Source organism: Myotis daubentonii, chromosome 19 (assembly GCF_963259705.1).
Source record: "Myotis daubentonii chromosome 19, mMyoDau2.1, whole genome shotgun sequence".
Classification (NCBI taxonomy): Eukaryota; Metazoa; Chordata; class Mammalia; order Chiroptera; family Vespertilionidae; genus Myotis; species Myotis daubentonii.
In genome coordinates, this window is record NC_081858.1 from 7,986,982 (window position 1) to 8,011,659 (window position 24,678).

Consider the following 24,678-nt stretch of genomic DNA (forward strand, 5'->3'; position numbering starts at 1 on the left):
CAAGGAGCTGGAAGTTTATTCTGTATGTATATATGTGTATCTATTGTAAATTGGCTGTAGAAATATGTATAGGGGAATGCCTGAAGGGTTTTAAGGAGGAGAATGATGTCATCAGATTTATGTTTAAGAGAGAAAACTCATATGGGTTCTGTGGAGTGTGGATTGTAATAGCAGAGAAGCTCTTGGAGTAGTTTAGATGTGAGAAATTATGCAGGGCTAGTAGGAATGGAGAGAAAGAAGTGGACTCAAGTAATATTTTGGAGGATAACAGGACTTGGTGAGCAATTATATCTATATCATAGGGGAGGAATCAAAGCCAAACAGACGTTCCTGGTTTTTATGGCATTTACATTCTTGTGTATGTAAGACAAGGAGAACAGTTGGCAACATGTATGAGTTATAGTTAGTAGAAGACTTACATTTTGATCACAGGTGTGTCCGTATGTGAAAGTATTCACTGAGCCTGGGTTCTTTCTGTTAAATTAAGCCCTACAAAACTCAGTTTTAAGATTAAACGTATATGGGAGCTGGGGGCAGAAAGGCAGGGGATAGTGTAAAAGTAAAACCAAAAATTAGGGTTTGTAACTTGCCTATTTTAAGAAAATACTTGAGGCAATGGGAGTAAGATTTTTCTCAAGTTAAGATTTGTAAGAGAATGGAGGAGTGGAGAAAAAAGGTTGGGAAGAAAGATGGCAATGCTGGTGGGGTGGGTGCTGATGGTGGTGTGATTGATGGGAATCAGAATATTTTGGCAGGGGAAGAGGTCATGAAATTTTGATTATTAGAAATAGGAGTGGAAAACCCTGATTTGGAGAAAGAAAATGGGGAAGGTCCCCTAACAGCAGTTGGCTCTTTCAGCCTTGGTTACATAGAGCCTCAGTTTGTACTAGTGGTAAGCTCTGAAAGCAGATTACATTTTTTCTCTACAAATCTGCTTTGGGGTATTTTAATTTTTTTTTTAAAGTTTGGTTTATATTAATTTCATATTGGTGATATTTTTGGTAGGAGGATGAAATAGACTTTTACCCCTGTTTCTCTTCTTACCTTTCTGGAAATTGCCAATTGTTAGGAATTGACATATGTATAGAATAGAAAGGACATTTGTGAAGACTACAAAATAGTGCATATCTTTGGCCCGGTTCCTATTTGGATTTTGGGTTCCTTTATTTTTTTATTTTTTAAATATAATTTTATTGATTCAGAGAGGAAGGGAGAGGAAGAGAGAAATAGAAACATCAATGATGAGAGAGAATCATTGATGCGCTGCCTCTTGCACACCCCACAACCGAGGTATGTGCCCTGACTGGGAATCAAACTGTGACCTCTTGGTTCATAGGTTGACGCTCAACCACTGAGCCATGACAGCTGGTCTGATTTTGGATTCCTTTAAATTTTCATTCCTGACCTTCTGTTCTATTCTTTGTTCCCCTGGCACTTAGCTTTCTGATTGTACAATATTTTTATAGGTATTGAGTGTAATTGTTGTGTCATGTCATATTTTTCCTCAGGTATTAGGAAAAGTTTTCCCTTCCTTCTTTCCTCCCTCTCTGCTCCTGCCTCCATACCCCTCTTCTTTTCTAGCACAATCCTGGGCTCCCTGTGCACTGGAGCCTTCTTTGCCCCTATTGTAGTTTTTCTTGGCACTGCCAGTTCTCAGTTCAGAGCTAAAATGTACATATGCACTTTAGAACCTTTGATATAATGTCCTTGGTGTGTTGGGGATCCTCTCCAGTTGTTTTGAGTGCACTTAATGGCACAGCATGTGCTATCTATTGTAAATTGGCTGTAATACATTCAGCCTTCGCATGTGGGTAGATTTTTCCCTTGGCTATCCTGAAGGTAGAGTTGGCTTTCTTGCCTTTGTCATTTTTCTTTAATTTCTCTCCAAGTGAGGTAGTATTAATGAAATGCAAAATATTTCTAAGAAATAAAACTTCCAAGAAATTGAAACTATAAAAAATTACCCATAATCCAGCTACTCCATTGGATCAGATTTACAACTATGCTATTCTTATTAATGTGCTTGTTTATTGTACATAGAGGTAATCACAGTATAAACACAGCACTAACATTTTCCATGTGATAACACTAACATTTTCTATGTGATTACATTTTTCAAAATTATAACATTAAGAGAAAAGTAATTTTTATACATTTAATAAAACATTACATAATTATTTTCAAATTCAAACAATACTAAAGGATGAAGGTTTGTTCCCTCACCCGGGGGAGGTAACTACCAGTAGTTTAATCTTTATCATTCTAGGTTTTTTTCTTTTAAGTATATTTGCCAGTGCACATATGTAATTTGAAATTGTTTTTATTAGATATGGAGTAGATAAAAATAGCACGTATAAATCATAGATAAAGTAGAAAGAATCACAATACAGTGAACACCCATGTACCTAATGCCCAGAGTAAGAAAAAGAATGTTATCCTATATAATAAAAGCCTGATATTCTAAGTGTCTGGTCAACCAGTCGGCCGTTTAACCAATGAAAGCGTAATATGCTAATGATATGCTAAGGCCACTCAACCGCTCGATACGATGTGCACTGACCACTAGGGGGCAGATAGTTGACTGGCTGACCAGTTGCTATGATGTGCACTGACCAGGGGGCAGACATTCGACCAGTCGCTATGATGTGCACGGACCACTAGGGAGCAGACGCTCTGACCGGTAGGTTAGCTTGCTGCTGGGGTCTGGCCAATTGGGACTGAGCAAGACGGGCCAGACATGCCCTGGAGCCCTCCTGTGTACCCTCCCTGGCTGGCCCACCTCCTGCATCTCTCTCTGGCCCTGATCGTGCACCATTGGGGTCCCTTGGCCTGGGCTGCGCCCTCTCACAACCCAAGACCCCTCGGGGGATGTCGGACAGCTGGTTTTGGCCCAATCCTGCAGGCCAGGCCAAGGGACCCCACTGGTGCATGAATTCGTGCACTGGGCCTCTACTCTTTTATGAAATCCTATGGTGACCTTCCCTTTCCATTCTCTTTCTTCTCCCTTCAGAGGTAACTGTTATCTAGAATTGTATGTTTTTCATTCCATCCTAACAATAGTTTTAATCATGAATGTTTAGTGTATGTGTGTGTATATGCATATATATAATTTTTGAACTTTTTATAAATGGAATATATCATATTTTTTTTGCAACTTGTTTTTTGGTTAAGTACTAATGTTTAACAATGTGCAGTTGTAATTCACTCCTTACACCACAGTGTACTTTTATTTTTAAAATATATTTTTATTGATTTCAGAGAGGAAGGAAGAAGGAGAGAGAGAGCGAGAAACATTAATGATGAGGGAGAATCATTGATTGGCTGCCTCCTGCATGCCCTGAAACCCAGACATGTGCCCTGACCAGGAATTGAACCGTGACCTCCTGGTTCATTGGTTGACGCTCAACATAATGGTGAACATATGTGTACGTTAAAAATTATAGATATAGGCTCATTCTCCAAATTTTCTGGCAATATGCTCTTTCTATTTAACGTTTTAAAATATTTTCAAGTCAGTATAATTAGATATACCTTATTCATTATTATTATTATTATTATTTAATAGTTGAATCCTGTTTAATAGCATGGGATGGACTATTATTTATTTAGCTATCATCTGTGAGAAACATTAAGATTCAGTTTTTTTTCTGTAATAGTAGAGTTATATATTAAATTTTGATAGTTATAGCCATAAATGCTTTAAAAGTTATATCAGCTAACATTCCTATGGGCAATACATGAATTGCCATTTCTTCTATACTTGGCTATAGTGAAATTGTTTTTTTTTTAATTTTTTCACTCTGAACAAAAAACCCCTCAAATTTTATTTTGTAGTTTCTTGATTTGTAATGAGGTTATGAGCATCTTTTCATATATTGATCTGTAAGTTTCCTTATTTTACCCAAAAGTATTTAATCTCTACTAAATTTTTTGTTTTCTTTTTCTATTTAAAATTTCCAGCCACACACTTATATGAATCTTTATTACAAGTCAGCCTTTTATATGATCTGAATGCACAGTCTTACCGCAGAACTTTTGCTTTTTCTAAGAGTGCTTATTGAATGCCTGGGACTACTTCACTTCTTGCCAGCTATGTGTATTTTTTCATCAAGGCCCTGTTCCCATTTTTCAGATAAGAAAACTAAAGAAATTTAAGTAACTTGTCCAAGTTCACATAGCCAGTAAGTGATGGAACTAAGTCACTGATTTCAGAGCCTGAACCTTAACCAGTACATTGTATTATATGCTGTTCTTTCTTCTACTTTAGGGCTTCTGTGAAGCTCCCCCTAGCTATTCCAAACATTGGTCTCTTTTTTCCTGAGCCTTTTAAAAATTAACAGTGTAGACCATAAAATTTAGCACAAGGATAAGGTAGAAATCACTGGAGCATATAGATGTGCCTGAGATTAATGGAGTGATAATACAGCTTACATTTTTTTTAAAGTTTCATCAGAGATTAATGGAGCAATAATGCAGTTTAAAATTTCTTCCCACAGATAGGCAGATAGTTGTGTGTTTTTTCTCTTAGACTACTTTATTCCAATTTGAGGAATCATTTGGAAATGAAAAAATCAGGGTCGTTAATTTTTTGATCAGTGACTGGGGCAAGATAAAAAGAGCCTGAGTAACTGCATAGTTTTATTTTTTTAAAATTCATCACCTCCACTAAAAGTCTTTTCATTTTTAAAAATAAAATGCCAGTTGCTGAAATGTTTTTATAAAAATGATTTATTATAGTAACAATCATGTGCTTATTAAAAAGTAGACAAATAGTTTAAACAAGATAGAAATTTATATTTTATATGCAATCAACTTGGAGGGAAGCATTTCATGACTGGTTTGGTTACTTCTCTGTTATCAAGGGACTTGCTCGTTCTTGTTACTCTGTCATCTTTAGTTTATCACAAGTAGCATATTGTCCAAGATGGCTGTTCAAACCCTAGTCATCTTGGTGGTAGTCTAGATAGGAAGGAGGAGGAAATGTAGGCAGGCCACACCTCTCCTTTAAAAGGAAACTTCCAGGAAATTCCTTAAAATATCACGGCCGTGGCCATGCGTAGCTTCAGAGAGGCTGGGAAATGTAGTTAAGTGGACATGTTGCTATCTCTAGCAATATAGAGCATATGTTATGTGGAGGAAGGAGCCATTAATGTTTGGGTGAACAACTAACAGTGTCTGCTGTGAAGAGAAAATGATGTAAATTTCTGTTTATAGTGCTATTGCAGTTGGGCAAGAAATCATCCTAATGTCACTAATGAACTTCATTAAATAGTTCAGTTTCCAGAAATTTCACAAGAATTCTCTTTCAGTTAAGATTAATAAGTGTAAATCATTAACTAGTGTCCTGATGTAGTTAGGTATGAAAATACTTTTTTTGAAAATATTGTATACTTTATGAGAGATTAACATTTACCTTGGATATGTGCAAGAAGGTACTTTAGCTATATTAAAAATATATTTTTTCTTCGAGATATTTTTACATGGATTCTTTCATTAGTACTTAAATTTTTTATTATCTTTATTGAAGTACAATTTACATACAATAAAATGTACCCTTTTAAAGTAAATAAGTACATTTTCCTGTCTTAACAAATATATGTGTTTGTGAAACTGCTGCATCTCCAAGTAACCATGCTGTTACAATAGATTCATTTTGCTTTTTCTATAATTTTTTTATAACTGGAATTATAGTCTACAGTGGTCTTTATCTGGCTTCAAATTTTCTTTAAATAGGTCATTCCTTCTTATTGCTAAGTTGTAGTTCCTTGTATCGATATACCACAATTTGCCTATCTATTCTTTTATTGATGATTATGAACTCTCATGTACTGGTTTTTATGTGTGGCATATGTTTTTATTTCTGTAAATATAGGAGTGCACTTGCTGAGTCATGTGGGAAGTAGAGGTTCCAATTTATAAAGCTCTGCTAAACTTTTAAAAAATGGTTGTACCATTTCCTCCCCCCCCCCACCACCCCAGGCTATATATGAGTTCTAATTGCTATTCCAAGGTAGTGAAGAATTTTCTCATATGATTTCTTTCAGAAGTTTTGTTATGGTAATAATTAGGTTTCTGGTCTATGATTAAGTGATCCATTTTTAATTTAATTTAATTTTTGTTGTTTTGTGATGTGAGGTAAGGGTTTATGTTCTTTCTGCATGTGGGTATGTTGTTTTCCAGTATCATTTGTTGAAAAGATTTTGCTTTACCCATTGAATTATCTTGATATCTTTGTTAAAAATTAATTGGATGTGTCTGTATATGTGTATGTGCATGCATGGGTTTATTTCTAAATGCTATAATTCTGTTCATTTGATCTACATGTCTCTTATGACAATACTGTGCTATCGTGATTACTGAAATTTAATAGTGTGTGTCTTAATTCAAAGAATTTGTCTATTTAATCTGAGTAGTTGTAATCCTATCTAATAAAGAGGAAATATGCTAATTGACCCTCATGCCATCACAAAGATGGCAGCACCCACAGCCAATGAAGAGGGAATATGCTAATTGACTGCCCCACCCTCAGAAATGGCGGCATCCACAGCCAATAAGGAAGGAATATGCTAATTGACCCTCATGCCATTGCAAAGATGGCGGCTCCCACAGCCCATAAGGAGGGAATATGCTAATTGACCCTTACACCATAGCAAAAGATGGTGGCTCCCACAGCCAATAAGGAGGGAATATGCTAATTGACCCTTACACCATAACAAAAGATGGCAGCACCCACAGCCAATAAGGAGGGAATATGCTAATTGTCTGTCCCGCCCTCAAAGATGGCGGCACCCATAGCCATAAGATGGCAGCGCCCAGTCCCCTCAGCCCCGCCGGGGTGGAAGTTGCATGGCTGCTCCGTGCGCCTGTCTCTGGAGTCCCCCAGTCTCCTCAGACCCCCAGCCGCCCAGGGCCGGCCTGAGGCGCAGGTGACCAGGGCCTGCCGAGGCTTGCACTGCCAGCAGTGGCAGCAGCAGAGGTGTGATGGGGCATCTCCTTCTCCTGATCGCCGGTTCGGCTCCTGACCCTAAAGGCTCCCGGACTGTGAGAGGGGGCAGGCCGGGCTGAGGGACCCCCCCCCCCCTTCAGTGTATGAACCGGGCCTCTAGTTATTGACATAAAGTTGTTTATACTAATTCTATTGTCCCTTCAGTGTCTTTATGATGTGAAGCAATTCCATATCAATCATTTCTGGTAGTTTGTCTTTTATTTCTTTCTTGATTAATTTATGGAAAAATTTATAAATTTTATTGATCTTTTAAAATAACCAGTTCTTCATTTTGTTTGGTTTGTTTTTTTATGTTTCATTTATTGCTTCTCTGTTCTTAATTATTTCTTTTGCTCAGTTTTACATTTTGCTTAGTTTACACTTTTTCACTTTTGAAGGAAGAATCTTAGCAATATTTATTTTTCTTACTTTTTCATATACATATGTAAAATTACAGATTTCTCTTTGAGCACTGCTCTGCTTGTGTTCCATACATTTTGGTATATATTGTTTTCATAATCATTCAGTTCAAAATATTTCTTAGTTTCCCTTGTGATACACAAACACACACACATTTTGGTCCTATGCATTATTTAGAAGTATTTAATTTCCGGATTTTCTGTGTGTGTGGTATTCTCAGTATTTTGTTAATTTCAAATTTAATTTTTTCAGAAGCTTCAAATTTTGAAAATATATTGTTTTATTGCCCAGCGTATGGGTTTCTCTTGGTGAATGTTCCATGTGCACTTGAAAAGAATGTGTATTCTATTGTTGAGTGTAATGTTTTATAAACGGTTATGTTGGTTGACAGTGTTGTTCATGTTTTCTATATTCTTATTGATTTTCTGTCTGCTTGTTTTATCAGTTGCTGAGAGGAGGCCTATTGAAATCGTCAATTATAATTCTGGGTTTGTCAATTTCTCCTTTTAGATATATCAGTTTTGCTTCACATATTTTGAAGCTTTGTTATTAGGTGCCTACACATTTGCGATTTATGTCATCTTGAAGAATTGACATTTTTATCATTACAAAACCTTTTTCTTTATTCCTAGTAATAGTCTCTTGGAGTCAACTTTGATGTTAATCTAGACACTTCAACTCTCTTATAGTTTGTTACATGATATATCTTTTTAAAAATCATTTTACCTTTAACCTAACTTGTCTTTATATTTAAAGAGCATTTCTTGTGGGTCTTTAAAAATTTTATCCATTCCGAAAATCAGTGTCTTTTAATTATAATAGTTAGACTATTTATATTTAATATAATGATATTGATACGATTGGCTTTAAGTCTGCTATCTTGGCCTTTTCCCTTACGTGTCCCATCTAACTTCTATTCCTTCTTTTTTTCTATTTTCCTGCGTGCTTTTGGATTATGGAGTATTTTCTTAGGATTCCATTTTATGTTCAAAATTGGCTTACTAGATATATCTCTTAGTGTTGCTTCTTAAGGACTGGACAAGGGTTTGTAATATGTATCTTTAAATTTTCACAGTTTACCTCCAAATAGTATTACATTTCTTCATTTATAAGGTAAAAAAAACCCTTAGAACAGTATACTTCTGTTTTCTCCTTTTGGCCTTTGTGCTAGTATTGTTATACATTTTTTTCTATCTCTAGCTTTATTATTTTTCCTGTAATAAGGTAATTAGCTTTTAAAGAAATGTAAAAAAACGAGAAAACTTGTTTTATACTTTTATATTAACTGTTTCTGGTACTTGTTATTTTGTATAGATCGAGGTTTCCATCTGATATTTTCCCTGTGCTTGAACTGTTTTTAAAGCATTCTAGTTAAATTTATTATAGTGCAGTTCCATTGGCTTCTGTTCATCTTTTAAAAGTCTATGTTTTATCTTCGTTTTGAAGGACATTTGTACTCGATCTAGAGTTTTAGATATGGAGATATTTTTCTTTCAGATGTGCAGTTTTTTAGCTTGCATATTTTCTGATTAGAAGTTTGTTGTAAATACTGTCTTTGTTTCCCCTTATATAATGTCTTTTTTTCCTTTTGACAGCTTTTAAAGTTTTCCTTTGGCCCCAGTTTTCAGAAAATTTAAATTCATGTATTGGTGTGGTTTGTTGTTTATGCTGCTTTGATTTGAGTCCACTGAAGTCCTTGGTTCTGAGATTTATTGTTAGCATGAAATTTGGAGACACTTTGGCCATTATTAAAAAAACTAGAGGCCCGGTGCACGAAATTCGGGTAGGGGGCAGCTGGGGGGGGGGGGGTGGGAAGAAGATGTGTGTCCCTCAGCCCAGCCTGCACCCTCTCCAATCTGGGATCCTTCTCACAATCCAGGACTGTTGGCTCCCAACCGCTCGCCTGCCTGATTGCCCCTAACCGCTTCTGCCTGCCAGCCTGATCATACCCTAACCACTCCCCTGCCAGCCTGATCGATGCCTAACTGCTCCCCTGCCGGCCCGATTGCCCCTAACTGCCCTCCCTTGCCAGCCTAGTCACCCCTAACTGCCCTCCCCTGCAGGCCTGATTCCCCCCAACTGCCCTCCCCTGCCAGCCTGGTCACCCCTAACTGCCCTCCCATGCAGGCCATGTTGTGGCAGCCATCTTTGACCACATGGGGCGGCCATTTTGTGTGTTGGAGTGATGGTCAATTTGCATATTACCTCTTTATTAGATAGGATGTTTTTTTTGTCCTCCCTTTTTCCCCTTTACATTCTGGGACCTTAATTACATGTTTTTTGTGGGTTTTCTTTTTTAAATCTTCCATTTCTGTCCTTGTTAAGTTTGTGTTTTCCTTTAAGTCCTTGACTATACTTACATTAGCTATTTTAAAGTGATTTTTAATTTTGACTGTCATTTCTAGATTTTTATCAATGATTTTTCTCCTGGCCAATGGTCTTCTTTTGCTGCTTCTTTAAATATCTGATATTCTTTTTTTGGATGCTGGACATTGTGAATATTATGTTGTTGAACATCTGCATCTTATTTCTTTCCTTTAAAGCAGCCGTTCTTAACCTGTGGGGTCGCCTAAGACCATCGGAAAACACATATATAATTACATGTTGTTTTTGTGATTAATCACTATGCTTTAATTATGTTCAATTTGTAACAATGAAATTGGGGGTCACCACAACATGAGGAACTGTATTAAAGGGTCACGGCATTAGGAAGGTTGAGAACCACTGCTTTGAATTTTAGGAAGGGTTGAATTTTTTCCTGGCTGGTGTGGCTCGGTTGGTTGGGTATAGGCCCATGCGCCAAAAGGTCACTGGTTCGATTTCCTGGTCAGGGCACATGCCCAGGTTGCAGGCTTTGTCCCTGCTGGGCAGACAGGGCATGCAAATGCATGTTTCTCTTTCTCCTCTCCCTCTTCCTCTCTTTCCAAAACAGTCAATAAAAATATTAAAAATAAAAAATTAAGCCCTAACCGGTTTGGCTCGGTGGATAGAGCGTTGGCCTGCGGACTGAAGGGTCCCAGGTTCGATTCTGGTCAAGGGTATGTGCCTTGGTTGTGGGCACATCCCCAGTAGGAGATGTGCAGGAGGCCGCTGATCCGTGTTTCTCTCTCCCTTCCTCTCTGTAAAAAATATCAATAAAGTATACTTAAAAAAATTAAGAATTGAATTTTGTTTTGGCTGGCAGTTAAATTACTTGTAGATGATATTATTTATGGTTTTTGAGGCTCAGTTATTAGGGTGGGTTAGAGCATTCTTTATTGCTAGGCCTAGTTTCCTACTTTTGAGGCATGATTTTTCTGTGATCTCTATTTAGTACTAAAGGTGTTTAATGATGTTTTTTTCACTCAGACTGTTCAGAACTAGATTTGTCTTACAGCTTTGTGTGAGCTGTTAGAACAGTATCTCTCTAGCTGTTCTTTGTTTGGCCCCATTGAATTTTATTGTTTGAATGTGCAGCTTAGTATTTGAGGACAATCTCAAAAAAGAACCCCTATCAGACCTCTGGGACTCTCTTTCTGCAAAACTCTCTTCTTTCTGGTGATATGCTCTCACAAAATTCAGCTGTGTCACAGACCCTAGGTCAGGGGTGGGCAACCTTTTTGTGAGTACGTGCCCAAACCAGCAAAATCTCTGACTCAAAATTCATCTGCATGCCAACCCTAATTTTTTGAGAACATGTTACGCTTACTTAATATCTCTTAAGGTGTACGTATATGAAGAACCTTGAAGAAATAATAAAATTCATTCGAGCGGCAAGAACACAGTATATGATAATGAAAAGTACATTTATTTTTTAATGTACGCATGTACACTGATAGTCCGACAGAAAACTTTATGACTCCGTTTGATATTATCAGTGGGACTTTTGCTGCTGCATCACTGATGACAGAGGTTTTACATCAGGTTTATATTTCGTGACCTTCAGAGATATGCACAAGCTACTACTTTCATCCGTCAGGCTACTCCTATTACGAGACTTAACAAAATTCATCACTGAGAACAAAGATTTACAAGTGTATGTGGATGAAACCAAAACACTGGTTGGATCTAGGAAGGCAGGGAGAGTTAAGGCAGAGGCATAGAAATTGCTCTTCCCCTCTCTTGTCAGTCCATGTCTATGGTCTTTAAAATAACTTGTTATGTAAAATTATTTATTTATCTTAGATGCACCTACACTGAATTTATCTGAAAAATAAAAAAGTTGATATTAAGAAAAAAATTGTAAATGGAAGACTATAAGAGAGGGTTTCGCGTGCCAGCAAAAGTTACTAGCATGCCATGTTTGGCACGCGTGCCAGGGTTGCCCACCCCTGCCCTAGGTCCATTACTACTGTTGTCTAATATCTGAAAACAATAGTTTTATATTTTGTTGTCTAGTTTCCTAGTTTATGGTGGAAAGACAATTCTGATACTACTTTTAACTTATATTTTAAATCTTGTATTTGCCTGTGTTTATTACCCTATCTAGCTCAGGGGCCAGAAAACTTTTTCTTATGGAACCAGGAGTAATTATTTCAGGCTTTTGGGTCATACAGCCTTAGTTGCAGCTACTCACTTCTGTGGTCATAGCATGGAAGCAGCCACAGATATGTAAATAAATAGGCATAGTTGTGTACTAATAAAACTTTATTTACAAAAGCAAATGGCCAGCCTACATGCCATAGTTTACCAACTCCTGAGCTAGCTGACAGATACAAATGTTATTAGAATTATGAAACACTAGAGGCCCGGTGCACAAAAATTTGTGCACTCGGGTGGGGGGGGAAGGGGAGGTCCCTCAGCCTGGCCTGTGCCCTCTCACAGTCTGAGACCCCTCGGGAGATAACGACCTGCTGGCTTAGGCCTGCTCCCGGGTGGCAGAGGGCAGGCCCAGTCCCTAGGTGCAGCCCCTGGTCGGGCTCAGAGCAGGGCCGATTGGGGAGTTGGGGCGCCGTCCTCTGTCATTCACAGAGCAGGGCGGATTGAGAAGTTGCAATGCCACCCTCAGTCACGCTCAGGGTAGGGCCAATTGGGGGGTTGGAGCACCACCCCTTGTCACACTCAAGGCAGGGTCGATGGGGAGGTTGCAGCGCCACCCCCTGTCACGCACAGAGCAGGGCCCATCAGGGGGGTTGGGGCTCCTTACCCGGTCACACACAGAGCAGGGTCGATCAGGGGGTTGGGGAGCTCCCCCCTGTCACGCACAGAGCAGGGCCCATCAGGGGTTTGGGGAGCTCCCCCCGGTCATGCACAGAGCAGGGCCCATCAGGGGGTTGAGGAGCTCCCCCCGTCACTCACAGAGTAGGGCCGATAGGGGAGTTGGGGCACCACCCCCTGTCACAGAGCAGGGCAGATCAGGGGGTTGGGGCGCCACCCTCTATCACCCACAGAGCAGGGCCGATCAGGGGTTTGGGGCGCCGCCACTGTCACACTCAGGGCAGGGCCGATGGGGAGGTTATGGCTCTACCCTGTCACATACAGAGCAGGGCCCGTCGGGGGAGGGAGGGTTGGGGAGCTCCCCCTTATCAGGCACAGAGCAGGGCCGATCATGGGGTTGGGGCACCGCCACTCTCACACTCAGGGCAGGGCCGATGGGGAGGTTATGGCTCTACCCTGTCAGACACTGAGCAGGGCCCGTGGGGGAGGGGGGCTTTGGGGCGCCACACCCTGTCACACACAGAGCTGGGCCGATCAGGGGGTTGGGGCGCCGCACCCTGTCACACACAGAGCCGCAGGGCGATCAGGGGGTTGGGGAGCTCCCCCCTATCAGGCACAGAGCAGGGCTGATCAGGGGCTTGGGGCGCCTTCCCCTGTCACAAACAGAGCAGGGCAGATAGGGAGGTTGTGGCCCCGCCCCCTCTCACACACAGAGCCGCAGGGCGATCAGGGGGTTTGGGCGCTGCCCCCTGTCACGCTGATCCCGGTGCCGGAAGGCCTCTCAGCTCCGCTGATCCCAGTGCTGGGAGGCATATTACCCTTTTACTTTATAGGATAGAGGCCTGGTGCATGGGTGGAGGCCGGCTAGTTTGCCCTGAAGGGTGTCCTGGACCAGGGTGAGGGTCCCCACTGGGGTGCTTGGCCAGCCTGCGTGATGGGATGATGGCTGTTTGCAGCTGGTCACACACCCTTCAGGGTGGGGGTCCCCATTGGGGTGCCTGGCCAGCCTGGGTGAGGGGATGATGGCTGTTTGCAGCTGGTCACTCACCCTTCAGGGTGGGGGTCCCCACTGGGGTGCCTGGCCAGTCTGGGTGAGGGGCTGAGGGCTGTTTTCAGGCTCGTGGGTGACGGAAGCTCCCAATCGCTCCTTTTTTTCTTTCTTTTTTTTTTTTTTTTTTTATTCTGGGCCAGCTTTAGCTCTGAGGCTCCAGTTCTGAGGCCTCGGCTGCTGAAAGCAGGTATCTGGTTTGTTTCGGTTCTATAATCAAAACAATGTATAACTCCAGCTCTGAGATCCCAGCTCGCTGAAAGCAGGTTTCTGGGGTTTTGTTTAGCTTCTGTATTTATTACAATGTTTCAAACTGCAGGCGCAGAGGCCGGCAAGGCAGGCGGGAACATTGGCTTCCTCCATCACTGAAGCAAGCAAGCCTCATGTTCAGTTTAAGCTGCCTGGTTGCCGGCTGCCATCTTGGCTGGTAGTTAATTTGCATATCGCCCTGATTAGCCAATGGGAAGGGTAGCGGTTGTACGCTAATTACCATGTTTCTCTTTTATTAGATAGGATTATGGTTGGAAGAAGATGTAGGATAAGATGGCAGTGACTTTTTTAGCAGTCACTTCATATTGTTTACTTGTGCTGTCAAATAAAACCTCCTCAGCCCCTCTGCAGAGAGAATCCCTGGCAAACAAACCTCTTAGCTGTGGAGGAGTCTGAGAAGAGCTAGGTGGGAGGGAGCACGCAGCTGGAGTTTTAATAGTCCAAAAAGGGAGAAAGGAAACAAGACAACAGCAACACAGTCATCTTGGGAAGATATGGTTTCTCAAATGACGCTGCTGTGGCTCAAATTCTATTTGTCGCGTCTCTTCTTTTATTATTATAGACTTTTCAATGTTCGTGTTACTTATATATCTCGATTCCCCCCCCCCTCCTCCTCCTCCTCCTCCTCCCCCTCCCCCTCCTCTCCCTCCTCCTCCTCCTCCTCCTCCTCGTTACTTTTCTGTGTATTTTAAGCTAACTAATTCCCAGACAGCCTTCCAGGTGTTTTATCAGTTTCCTCTTCTTGACAGTCTTTCCTGGAGCCATTTGGTATGTCATAATCTGGATTGGTTCCTCTCTATATCGGTGCACAGTGGACAACCTAGGATCATGTGATTATTCCCTGTAATCTTAGGGATTTATTTTCTCCCTCCTATGTTGCATTTGTTTTCTAAGTCTCATCTCATGGCTTCTTACTAGTACAGTCCCTCCTTTTGGTAGGATATACCTCCAGTGGCTTCCTGAGAAAGGGTACTTTTTTTTTTGTAAAGACCTTGCATATTTAAAAATGTATTTATTCTACTTCTACACTTGATAGATAATGTAGATTCACATAGATATCTAGTTTGGAATAATTTTGCTTTAAAATTTGGGAGTTTTTGCACCATTACCTTCTTGTTTCTGGCATTGCAGTTGAGAAGTCAGAAACCCTTCTGATTTCTGATTCTTTGTTACCTCTTTTTACTATCTGGGTGCTTGGAGGACCTTCTCTTTGTCTGCAGTGTGTAGAAAGTTTATAATAATACTAGAGCCCCGATGCATGAAATTCGTGCAAGAGTAGGCCTTCGTAGCCGCAACTACTGCGGCAGCTGCCTCGATCCCACAGCTGCAGCCCTGGATTTGTCCTAGAAGGATGTCTGGAAGGACATCCAGTCTAATCAGCATACTATGCTTTTATTATTATAGACTAGTGGCCTGGTGCACAAAATTTGTGCACGGGGGGGGGGGGGTTGGGGGGGAGGTCTCTCAGCCCAGCCTGCACCCTCTCCAGTCTGGGACCCCTGGGGGATGTCTGACTGCTGGTTTAGGCCCTATCCCACAGGCAGTCGGACATCCCTCTCGCAATCCGGGACCGCTGGCTCCTAACCACCACTCTGCCTGCCAGCTTGCTCGCCCCCGACTGCCCCCCTTGCTGGCCTGGTTGCCCCTAATTGCCCCACCCTGCCAGCCTGGTTGCCCCTAACTACCCCCCTCTGCCGGCCTGGTCGCACTCAACTGCCCCTCCCCACTGGCCTGGTCATCCCTCACTAACCCCCCCCCCCGCTGGCCTGGTCGCCCCATGCAGCCTGCTAGTTCAGTCTTTTGGTCATCCCTCACTAACCCCCCTGACAGCCTGGTTGCCCCACGCAGCCTGCTTGTTCAGATATTTGGTCGTCCCTCAATAACCCCCTGCTGGCCTGATCGTAGGCAGCCCTCTTATGAGGGTGTGATGGTCAATTTGCATATCACCTCTTTATTATATAGGATTTCTAAGAGCTCTCTTTGAGTTCTCTGTTCTTTCTTGAAATATTGTCCTGTTCTTGGTTAATGATTGCACAATTTTATCTCTTTAAGAATAAAGGTGATATATTTGTAAAAATGATGAGTATATTTTTCTTTTCCCAATGTAGTCTGTTTCCTTCAGGTTACTTTTCTATTTGTTATTGTCTCTATTAATTTCTCAGAATATAGTTTCCCTTAACTATATTTTCTATAATAGTTGCCCTTAACTATTTAGTAGTTCCTGCTTGTCTGTTCACGTTTAGGAATGGTGGACTAAAAACTACTTAGAAGTTCTGAGTATGTGAGTGGCATTTGTTTACTATGCACTTTCATCTGCAAGGGCTCTTTACTTGTGGAACCTCTGATGTCAATATCTTGAGGTCCTTTCTCTTGAGTTGGTCAGATAGCCCAGAGAAGACTTTTCCAGACTCCTTTCTGGGGAAGGAAAGATTGGCTGCCAGCTTTCTGGTTGCTTAGAGCAGTGATTCTCAACCTTCTGACCCTTTAAATACAGTCCTCATGTTGTGACCCAACCATAAAATTATTTTCGTTGCTACTTCCTAACTGTAATGTTGCTACTGTTATGAATTGTAATATAAATATCTGATATGCAGGATGGTCTTAGACAATCCCTGTGAAAGGGTTGTTCGACCACCAAAGGGGTCGCGACCCACAGGCTGAGAACCGCTGGCTTAGAGGGAGATGGTGGGAAAGGGTGGTTTTTGACCTTCATTCTGTACGTGCTCACCTAATGCACTGTTTTTACTCTGGTTCCCTGCCTTCAGTTATGCCTGCACCTCCCAGTCCAGACACCCTCTGTTCTTCTGGACCCAGAGAACACTCTTTTTTAATGGTGCCCTATTTTATCTCTTTAAGAATATTAAATCATTTGCTGGGGTAAGGACAGGCAATGGGCAGGATACCATAGTTCTGAGTGTCTTCTAAGCAGAATTTCATCCAGTTTTCCTTATTTTATCTCCTCTCTGCTTTGCGACTCTACCTCCACAGGTACCTGTATTATAATTCTTGAAGCCGAGGGGATATTGTGTAAATAAGGTCATTTCTCTCCTTTCTCCACAGCTAGGATTCAGCTTTCCTACGTATTTCTGTGTCTATACCTCTTGAGCATCTGTTTCTTAGCTTTCAAAACCTTGAAATGTTTGATGTTACTATTTCCTTTCCTACCTACCATTGTGATTTTATAATTTAAGGAAGAAAAAACCAAACTTTTTACTGATGGTTTTTAGAGGGATTTAAGGGAGAGTAAAAGCAGATGTGTGTGTTTACTCTACTGTCTTTACCTAGAGCTGATTAGTTATGTTTTAACAGAAGTTTTCTATTATCCTGACTTTTCCCCCCTCCTATGAGTTGAGTTGAGAGGTGACTTAATATGTTTATTGTATGTTTTCTCTGACCTACTAGAGCTGTAATACTATTACAGGAAGAAGTGAGGTGAGGCTTACTTGGAATATCGTAGCGCACTCCGGTGAGCCTCAAATGATCAAATCTGCCTTTTCTACACACCATCTACTACAGTGATGGTGAACCTTTTGAGCTCAGCATGTCAGCATTTTGAAAAACCCTAATTTAACTCTGGTGCTGTGTCACATATAGAAATTTTTTGATATTTGCAACCATAGTAAAACAAAGACTTATATTTTTGATATTTATTTTATATATTTAAATGCCATTTAACAAAGAAAAATCAACCAAAAAAATGAGTTCACGTGTCACTTCTGACACGCGTGTCATAGGTTCACCACCACTGATCTACTAGTAGATTCCTGCCCAGAATTGATATTAAGCTAATTGCTCTATAGTTTGAGAAATCTTTCTTTCAGCTTTCTTGAAAATACAGAGGTCTTCTGGCAACCCTCCTCTTCCTGCTGATCATTCTAAGGGTTCACTCTCATTTACAAGTTGCCTTTGTGAGTGGGATGTGATTAACCTGGGCCAGGAGACTGGACTCATTATAGTATTTAGGTCAACCATATCATTTTACCAGTCAGGAAGCTGAGGTGTCCTGAGATGGAGTAGATTTCCTAATATTATATAGCTAAATGGTTGAAAAAGCAGGACTTGAATCTAGATCTGACCTCCAGCCAGTGTTCTTCCCATGGTGACTATACCCTGGGTTCATTGTTATCAAGGCCTGTTAGTTTGACTCTGTTTCATGACCTCTGAAGACAATTTTGTCTCTGGAGAGCCACATTGCAAGAATAGTATGCTGTTGGTCATGAGGGATCTGATTGCAATGGGTCATTGCAAATAAATGACCTCCACTGGGAGAATTTATCAGCTCATTTCCTATGTGTAATAACAAAAGAAGAGGATATTAAGAATCAGTATAAATTTCCTTTAAATACACTCATGCTATTAGAAGGTGCATTTATCCTGACTTTGTTGTAATCTATTTAATTTTAACTATTCTGAACTGACTGTAGTGGCCTTTTGTTTAGGCCAGGGGAGTCTCTGCCAATTAAGTTTAATTTTCTGAGGCCCTCGGCTACCTACCTGTACAACAGATACCAGCCATTGCTGAGGAAATTTTTCTCTAATCTCTCTTGCTATTAGAATAGCTATTTTCTTGGCTTGTTATACATACCCTCTAAGCATTAGCTTGTGTAGATACAGTCTTAGAGTGGTAACATGTAAAAGAAGGCATATAATTATCTCAGTGAAATAAAAATATCTCTTCTATTCATGGGATGGTGTGTGGGCACCCTCATACTAGTTTTCTTAATACCTCAGGAAGACTAAAGAAAGATTTATGAACTTTCTTTAATTAGAAAATATGGCCATGAGCTCTTGTCATTGCTAAATTGAGTTGATGACAGCTTCTTTGTACTATTTTATAATCCTCTAGAGTTAATTTTTGCCATTCGCCCCATGAAGCAGGATGGTAGAGTGGAAAGAATGTATGCTTTAAATTCAGTTATATTTGTGATCTGCCATTTGCTACTTGGGTGGTTATAGGAGAATTATTTAACCTTTTTGAGTCCTCATTTCTTTAGTATTCAGTTTGTGAAGTCTTATAAACTATATATGAAGACCCTAGTATGGTAACTCATATTAGAAATTATTTGTGAAGATCATAATATAGTACCTACTATTAAGTTGGCAATGAATAAATGATGGTTATGGTTATTAATATATGTGTACATATATGTATATATATGTGTATATGTATATATATGTATACTGTTTTGTTCCTTGATTTTACATTTTAAACACCATGTAATTTTAAACTTAAATATAATTATGTGTTCTTCACCTTTGACAATGATAAATATTGCATTTTTGGGATAATCTGCATCTAGAGATATTTTAAAGGGTTGCTTTATAATTTTGAAATTATCATAGAATTTTGAGTCTTGGAGATACACATTTGTCAGAAATTGGGTCAACAGAATTTTGTGTTGAATTGATATTTTTTAAAAATATTTTTTTTATTGATTTCAGAGAGGAAGGGAGAGGGAGAGAGAAATAGAAACATCAATGATGAGAGAGAATCATGGATCGGCTGCCTCCTGCAGGTCCGCTACTGGGGATCAAGCCTGCAACCCAGGCATGTGCCCTTGACTAGAATCGAACCCAGGACCCTTTAGTCCACAGGTTGACGCTCTATCCACTGAGCCAAAACAGCTAGGGCGAATTGATTTTTAAGTGTAAACATGATCATAGTATATGAGAAGTTACTTTAGTGTAATTGAATGTATATATCCACCATAGGAACTTTTTTCTTGGAGAAATTTCAGTAGCACTAAATTGTCTCTTCTTTTATCAACATTAATTCAAAGTTAAAAGACAAGTCTTTGGACATTCATTTTATACCTAGTTATCTCTATTAGGCTTGAATGGCAGTTCCTTGTTATGTTTTCCAATGAACACTAGAATAATAATATTTAATTTTAGCTTTAAGTTAAAGCAACTAAATTGTTTAAAAATAATCAGGCATTTTTTAGTTATTTTTTTCTGAATTAGTTATGAAGTAGTTAAGTTTGTAGCCTTGCTGTTATGCCACTTGAATTTGTGTTATATCACTTGCTAGTACAACTCCACAACGAGTATAGAGCAGGTGGCAGCAGCTTTCCTTTACCACTGAGACCATAGAAGCACTGATAGGAAGTTAGTGGAAGTGCTGGGATTAGGAAACCATTCTCCTGAATCAAGGCCAAATATTTTGTTTGTTGAACCATGCTGGATTTTACAGGTAAAAATATTCTAGTGAGTAAATTGCTGTTCATAGATTTTCTTGGGGACTGACTCACCTGATATTTAAATCTCTAATAAATCTTTTTAAAAAAATCTCACCAGTGGATAGGTTTATTGATTTTAGAGAGAAGGGAAGGGCGGGGGAACGGAGAGGGAGAGGGAGAAGGGGGAGGGAGAGGAAGGGAGGAAGGAAGGAAGGAAGGAAGGAAGGAAGGAAGGAAGGAAGGAAGGAAGGAAGGAAGGAAGGAAAGAAGGAACAAACATCTATCTGTTGCCTCCCATATGCACTCCCACTGGAGATCCAAACTGCAACCTAGGTATGTGCCCAGACTGGAAATTGAATCTGCAGCCTTTTTGGCGCATGGGGCGATGCTCCAACTAACTGAGCTACCTGGGCAGGGCTCTGATATATCTTAATTTTCTAACCCTTTGAATATGGTTAATGTAAGTATTAGCAATTCTTATGTGTTGGTATTCTTTTATTCTTCTTTTTTCCTCCCCCTTCACCTCCCCCATCCTTAGAACAATAACCTAGGTAACAATAAGAAAAATTAGCCTTTTACTTAACTTTTCTGATTTCAGCTGCCCCTTTTTAGTCTTTTTCTTTAGTTTTTTTTTTACATTTAAAATTGATATTAGGCTTTCTGATTTAAACACACACACACAGCTTTTACTTGAAGAAACAAAGGGACTTAAATGACAGAAAAACACACAAAGGATATGAATAGTTGACTCAAGGAGAAGTAGTCCTATTACTATTAGTAATGATAATAGTATCATTTATATATTTTTTGCCACGTGCCAGGTACTGTCCCCAAGTGCTTTATATGCTTAATAACTCATTTAATAAGCTGTAAATACTATTACCTCCATTTTTCTAGTGAGGCAACTGAGAGACAAAGGTTACATAACTTGCTAGGCCCTTGCTACTTACAGACAGCTCATAGGTACAGAGCTGGGATTCAAACCCTGGAAGGCTGGTCCAGAGTTAGGCTTTTGATCAAATAAATTATAATGATTTCTTATAAGCAGAACTAGGACTACAAATTAGTACAAGGGTATATCATTCTATTAAATTGGAAGTTATTTTAAAATACATGCAATTTGGGAGGAGGTTATTTGTATTGGTGGGACTATTAATTGAAAAGCAATATCTATGAGCCTTAAAATATTCATATTCATTGACTGGTAATTCTGCATCTAGCCATCTCTCCTAAGGAAATAATCAGGAAAATAACTGTGTTCAAAGATGTTCACCAGTTATCCTGTATGATAAAAGGCTAATATGCAAATCTACCGAACAGTGGAATGACCAGTTTCTATGATGTGCACTGACCACTAGGAGGCAGATCCTCAATGCAGGAGCTGCCCCTGGTGGTCAGTGTGCTCCCACAGAGGGAGCACCGCTCAGTCAGAAGCGAGGCTCACAGCTGGTGAGCACAGCGGTGGTGGCAGGGGTCTCTCCTGCCTCCGAGGCAGTCGGACATCCCCTGAGGGCTCCCGGACTGTGAGAGGGTGCAGGCTGGGCTGAGGGACCTTCCCCCCCAACCCTGTGCATGAATCTCGTATTAATTATAATAGTGGAAAAATGAAAGATTGTCCAGTTGTTATGGAATAAATTATGTTTTTCCCCCCAAAAGTGACTAGAATATTATGCAAACATTAAAATTGTTTTTGAAGAATAATTCATAAAAAATAAAAATATTTATAATAAGTGGAAAAGCATGATATAAAACCATTCATTATGGTCCAAATTTAAAAATGTATGTATGTGGGAAAAAACAAACAAATCAGGAAGAACATAGAATAGGATGCTTATAATTATTTCTAATGTGATTATGGAAAATGTTTGTTTCTGGTACAATTAGTTTCCTTTTTGTTTATATTATTATTTTATTTTTAATATATTTTATTGATTTCAGAGATGCAGAGAGAGGGAGAAAGAGATAGAAACATCAATGATGAGAGAGAATCATTGATCAGCTGCCTCCTGCATGCCCCCTACTGGGGATCCAACCTGCAACCAAGGCATGTGCTCTGAATAGGAATCAAACCTGTAACCTCCTGGTTCATAGGTAGACACTCAACCACTGAGCCATGCTGGCTGGGCTATTTACATTATGTCTTCTTTTAGTGAACTTTCTGCATTGGCCATATAGTACTTTTATAGTCAGAGGAAACCAAGTGGCATAAATGAATGCCTAAATGATGCCAATTCCAGCTTTTACTGAAAATATTTGTTAAAGATTAGATTTGCATGTCTCATAAAAGGAAAGGTTTCTGAGCTTCAGTTAGTTTTAGTTTGGATATTATTTTTGGAACCATGCTTGTTTTTTGATGTGGAGGTTTTTTGTATCAAAGAAAATTGAAATTTTTTTCTTAAATATATTCATTATAGTGATTGATTGTTTCAGCACTAAATTTGTTTCGGCTATGTTAGTAGAAGAAATGGTTATTATTCTGCCCTGTGGTACTTGTTTTTTGAATAACAACTTGTTGACAAAAATTACTGACTTGGTGGTGGTGGGTGGTGGGTGGGGAGAAGGAAGATGAGTAAGAATTGAGTGTAAGGGGCACATGGACTGTTTAGTATAGGATTATGAATTAATTTTACTATCAGTTTTGCATACATAGTTATAGTTTATAACTACAGAAGTAAGGAATTAAACTTTAGTTTATTTTGAGACATCTTTGAAGTTTAGTTCCTTAAATCTAAAATTTAACACATTTTAAAAAATACAAATCTATGTAATGGAACAAAGATACAGGTTCTGCTGTCAGCTGTTTTTTAAGTTCTTATATTTTAAAAAAACACCCGAAAAACCAAATTACATTAGGGAAAAGTTGTAGAAACACACTTTTCTGTGCGCTACATGTTAAATAACATGAGTAAGTTGTTGATAACTTTTCATCAGTTGTATTAGCTTATTTTCTCATAATGAAGCAATGTAGTACTGCATTCAAACTGTTTTCTTGATTGAAAGGACTTTGAACTGTAATTTCTGGAGAAGAAATTGAAGAAATTCTTGGAAAGAAATTCCTTAAATTTTGTACTTATTTTTCAATTTCTTACCTGACTTAGAAATATAATTAATGAATTCACTAAGGAAGAATAATGTAGAAAGTAGTTTTATAGTAGATGTTTAGGTAAAAATAGCTTAACAGAAAATAATGATTATCTGTTGGTTATATTTTGCTTTTAATATAAAGAACTATGTAGAAATCTTGATAGGAAAAAAAGAATAGTTTCCCTTTTAAAAGGATTGGCTACATTTTTCAGTGGGAAAAATATTATGATTAAGTGTAGTGTAAGTATTTACCAAATTTACTTATCTGTATAGAAGCCTGTTTTTAGTGTTTTGCAACTAACAAGAAAAATCTAAACTATTGTAATTAATTGTCTTGTCTTTTTGCAGGCTGAACTCACAGGAATCAAATGGCGTAGGTACAATTTTGGAGGTCATGGGGACTGTGGACCCATAATTTCAGCCCCAGCCCAAGATGATCCAATCCTGTTAAGTTTCATCCGCTGTCTGCAAGCCAACTTGCTGTGTGTATGGCGTCGTGATGTCAAACCAGATTGCAAAGAGTTATGGATATTCTGGTGGGGAGATGAACCCAACTTAGTGGGCGTAATACATCATGAACTGCAAGGTAAGTTTTTGTTTTGTTTTCTTAAAAATTGAATGCATCATATCTTTTTTGAACAGTGGTAAATTCAAAGAGGTTATTAAGACTTGCTGAGAAGAAAAATCCTAATGTTTAATGGGTGTGTCTCTCAAAGGAAAATCCTCACTCTCACCCCTGTTCTTCCCACTCCCATTTTTCTTTATTTTTCAAATTTTATTATCCTTTTCCAGTTTTCCTGGGAATCAGAACCTTGTGAACCACTTTTTTTTTTCTTATATATATATTTTATTGATTTTTTACAGAGAAGAAGGGAGAGAGATAGAGAGTTAGAAACATCGATGAGAGAGAAACATCGATCAGCTGCCTCCTGCACATCTTCTACTGGGGATGTGCCCGCAACCCAGGTACATGCCCTTGACCGGAATCGAACCTAGGATCTTTCAGTCCGCAGGCCAACGCTCTATCCACTGAGCCAAACCGGTTTCGGCGTGAGCCACTATTATTAAAGAAAAGTTTTGTGTCTCCTGGGTGTGTTGGGTTGGAAAGCCACTGTTTAAAAAATATTTTTTTTATTTCAGAGAGGAAAGGAGGGGGAGAGAGAAATAGAAACATCAGTGATGAGAATCATAGATCATCTGCCTCCTGCTTGCCCCCACAGGGATCAAGCCCACAAACTGGGAATCAAACCGTGACCTTCTGGTTCATAGTTCGATGCTCAACCTCTGAGCCTGCCCAGGCGGGCAAAATCAACTGTTCTAAAAAGACAGTGAATTATAATTGGCAATTCAGTGAAATGAACAGTTTTTTCTTGGACTGTAGCTGTGTGGTTATTGCCAGCAGAACTCTGGTGGAAATTATAAAATGATAATAGAAAATTAGTGCAGACCTTATTGGACAAAATTATGAGATGACATTGGCTAGTATTTTGAAGAAATATTAATATAAATGATCTGGTCTGATATTGGTGTAGCAAGTTTTCTTTTGTTTTGTTCCT

At 39.5% G+C, this 24,678-nt stretch overlaps 1 protein-coding gene across 4 annotated transcripts in view; it reads left to right on the top strand.

Moving 5' to 3' along the window:
• The window catches only part of MED13L (mediator complex subunit 13L), a 286,174-nt gene that overhangs the window by 14,637 nt on the left and 246,859 nt on the right, over window positions 1-24,678 (top strand). For 3 of the 4 annotated variants that reach the window (XM_059676953.1, XM_059676952.1, XM_059676954.1), the window contains exon 2: window positions 23,471-23,708. In XM_059676953.1, the coding sequence (XP_059532936.1) occupies window positions 23,471-23,708 (238 nt within the window). Of the gene's footprint in view, window positions 1-23,470; window positions 23,709-24,678 lie in introns of those variants that run through there. The other variant, XM_059676955.1, reaches the window with a different exon arrangement.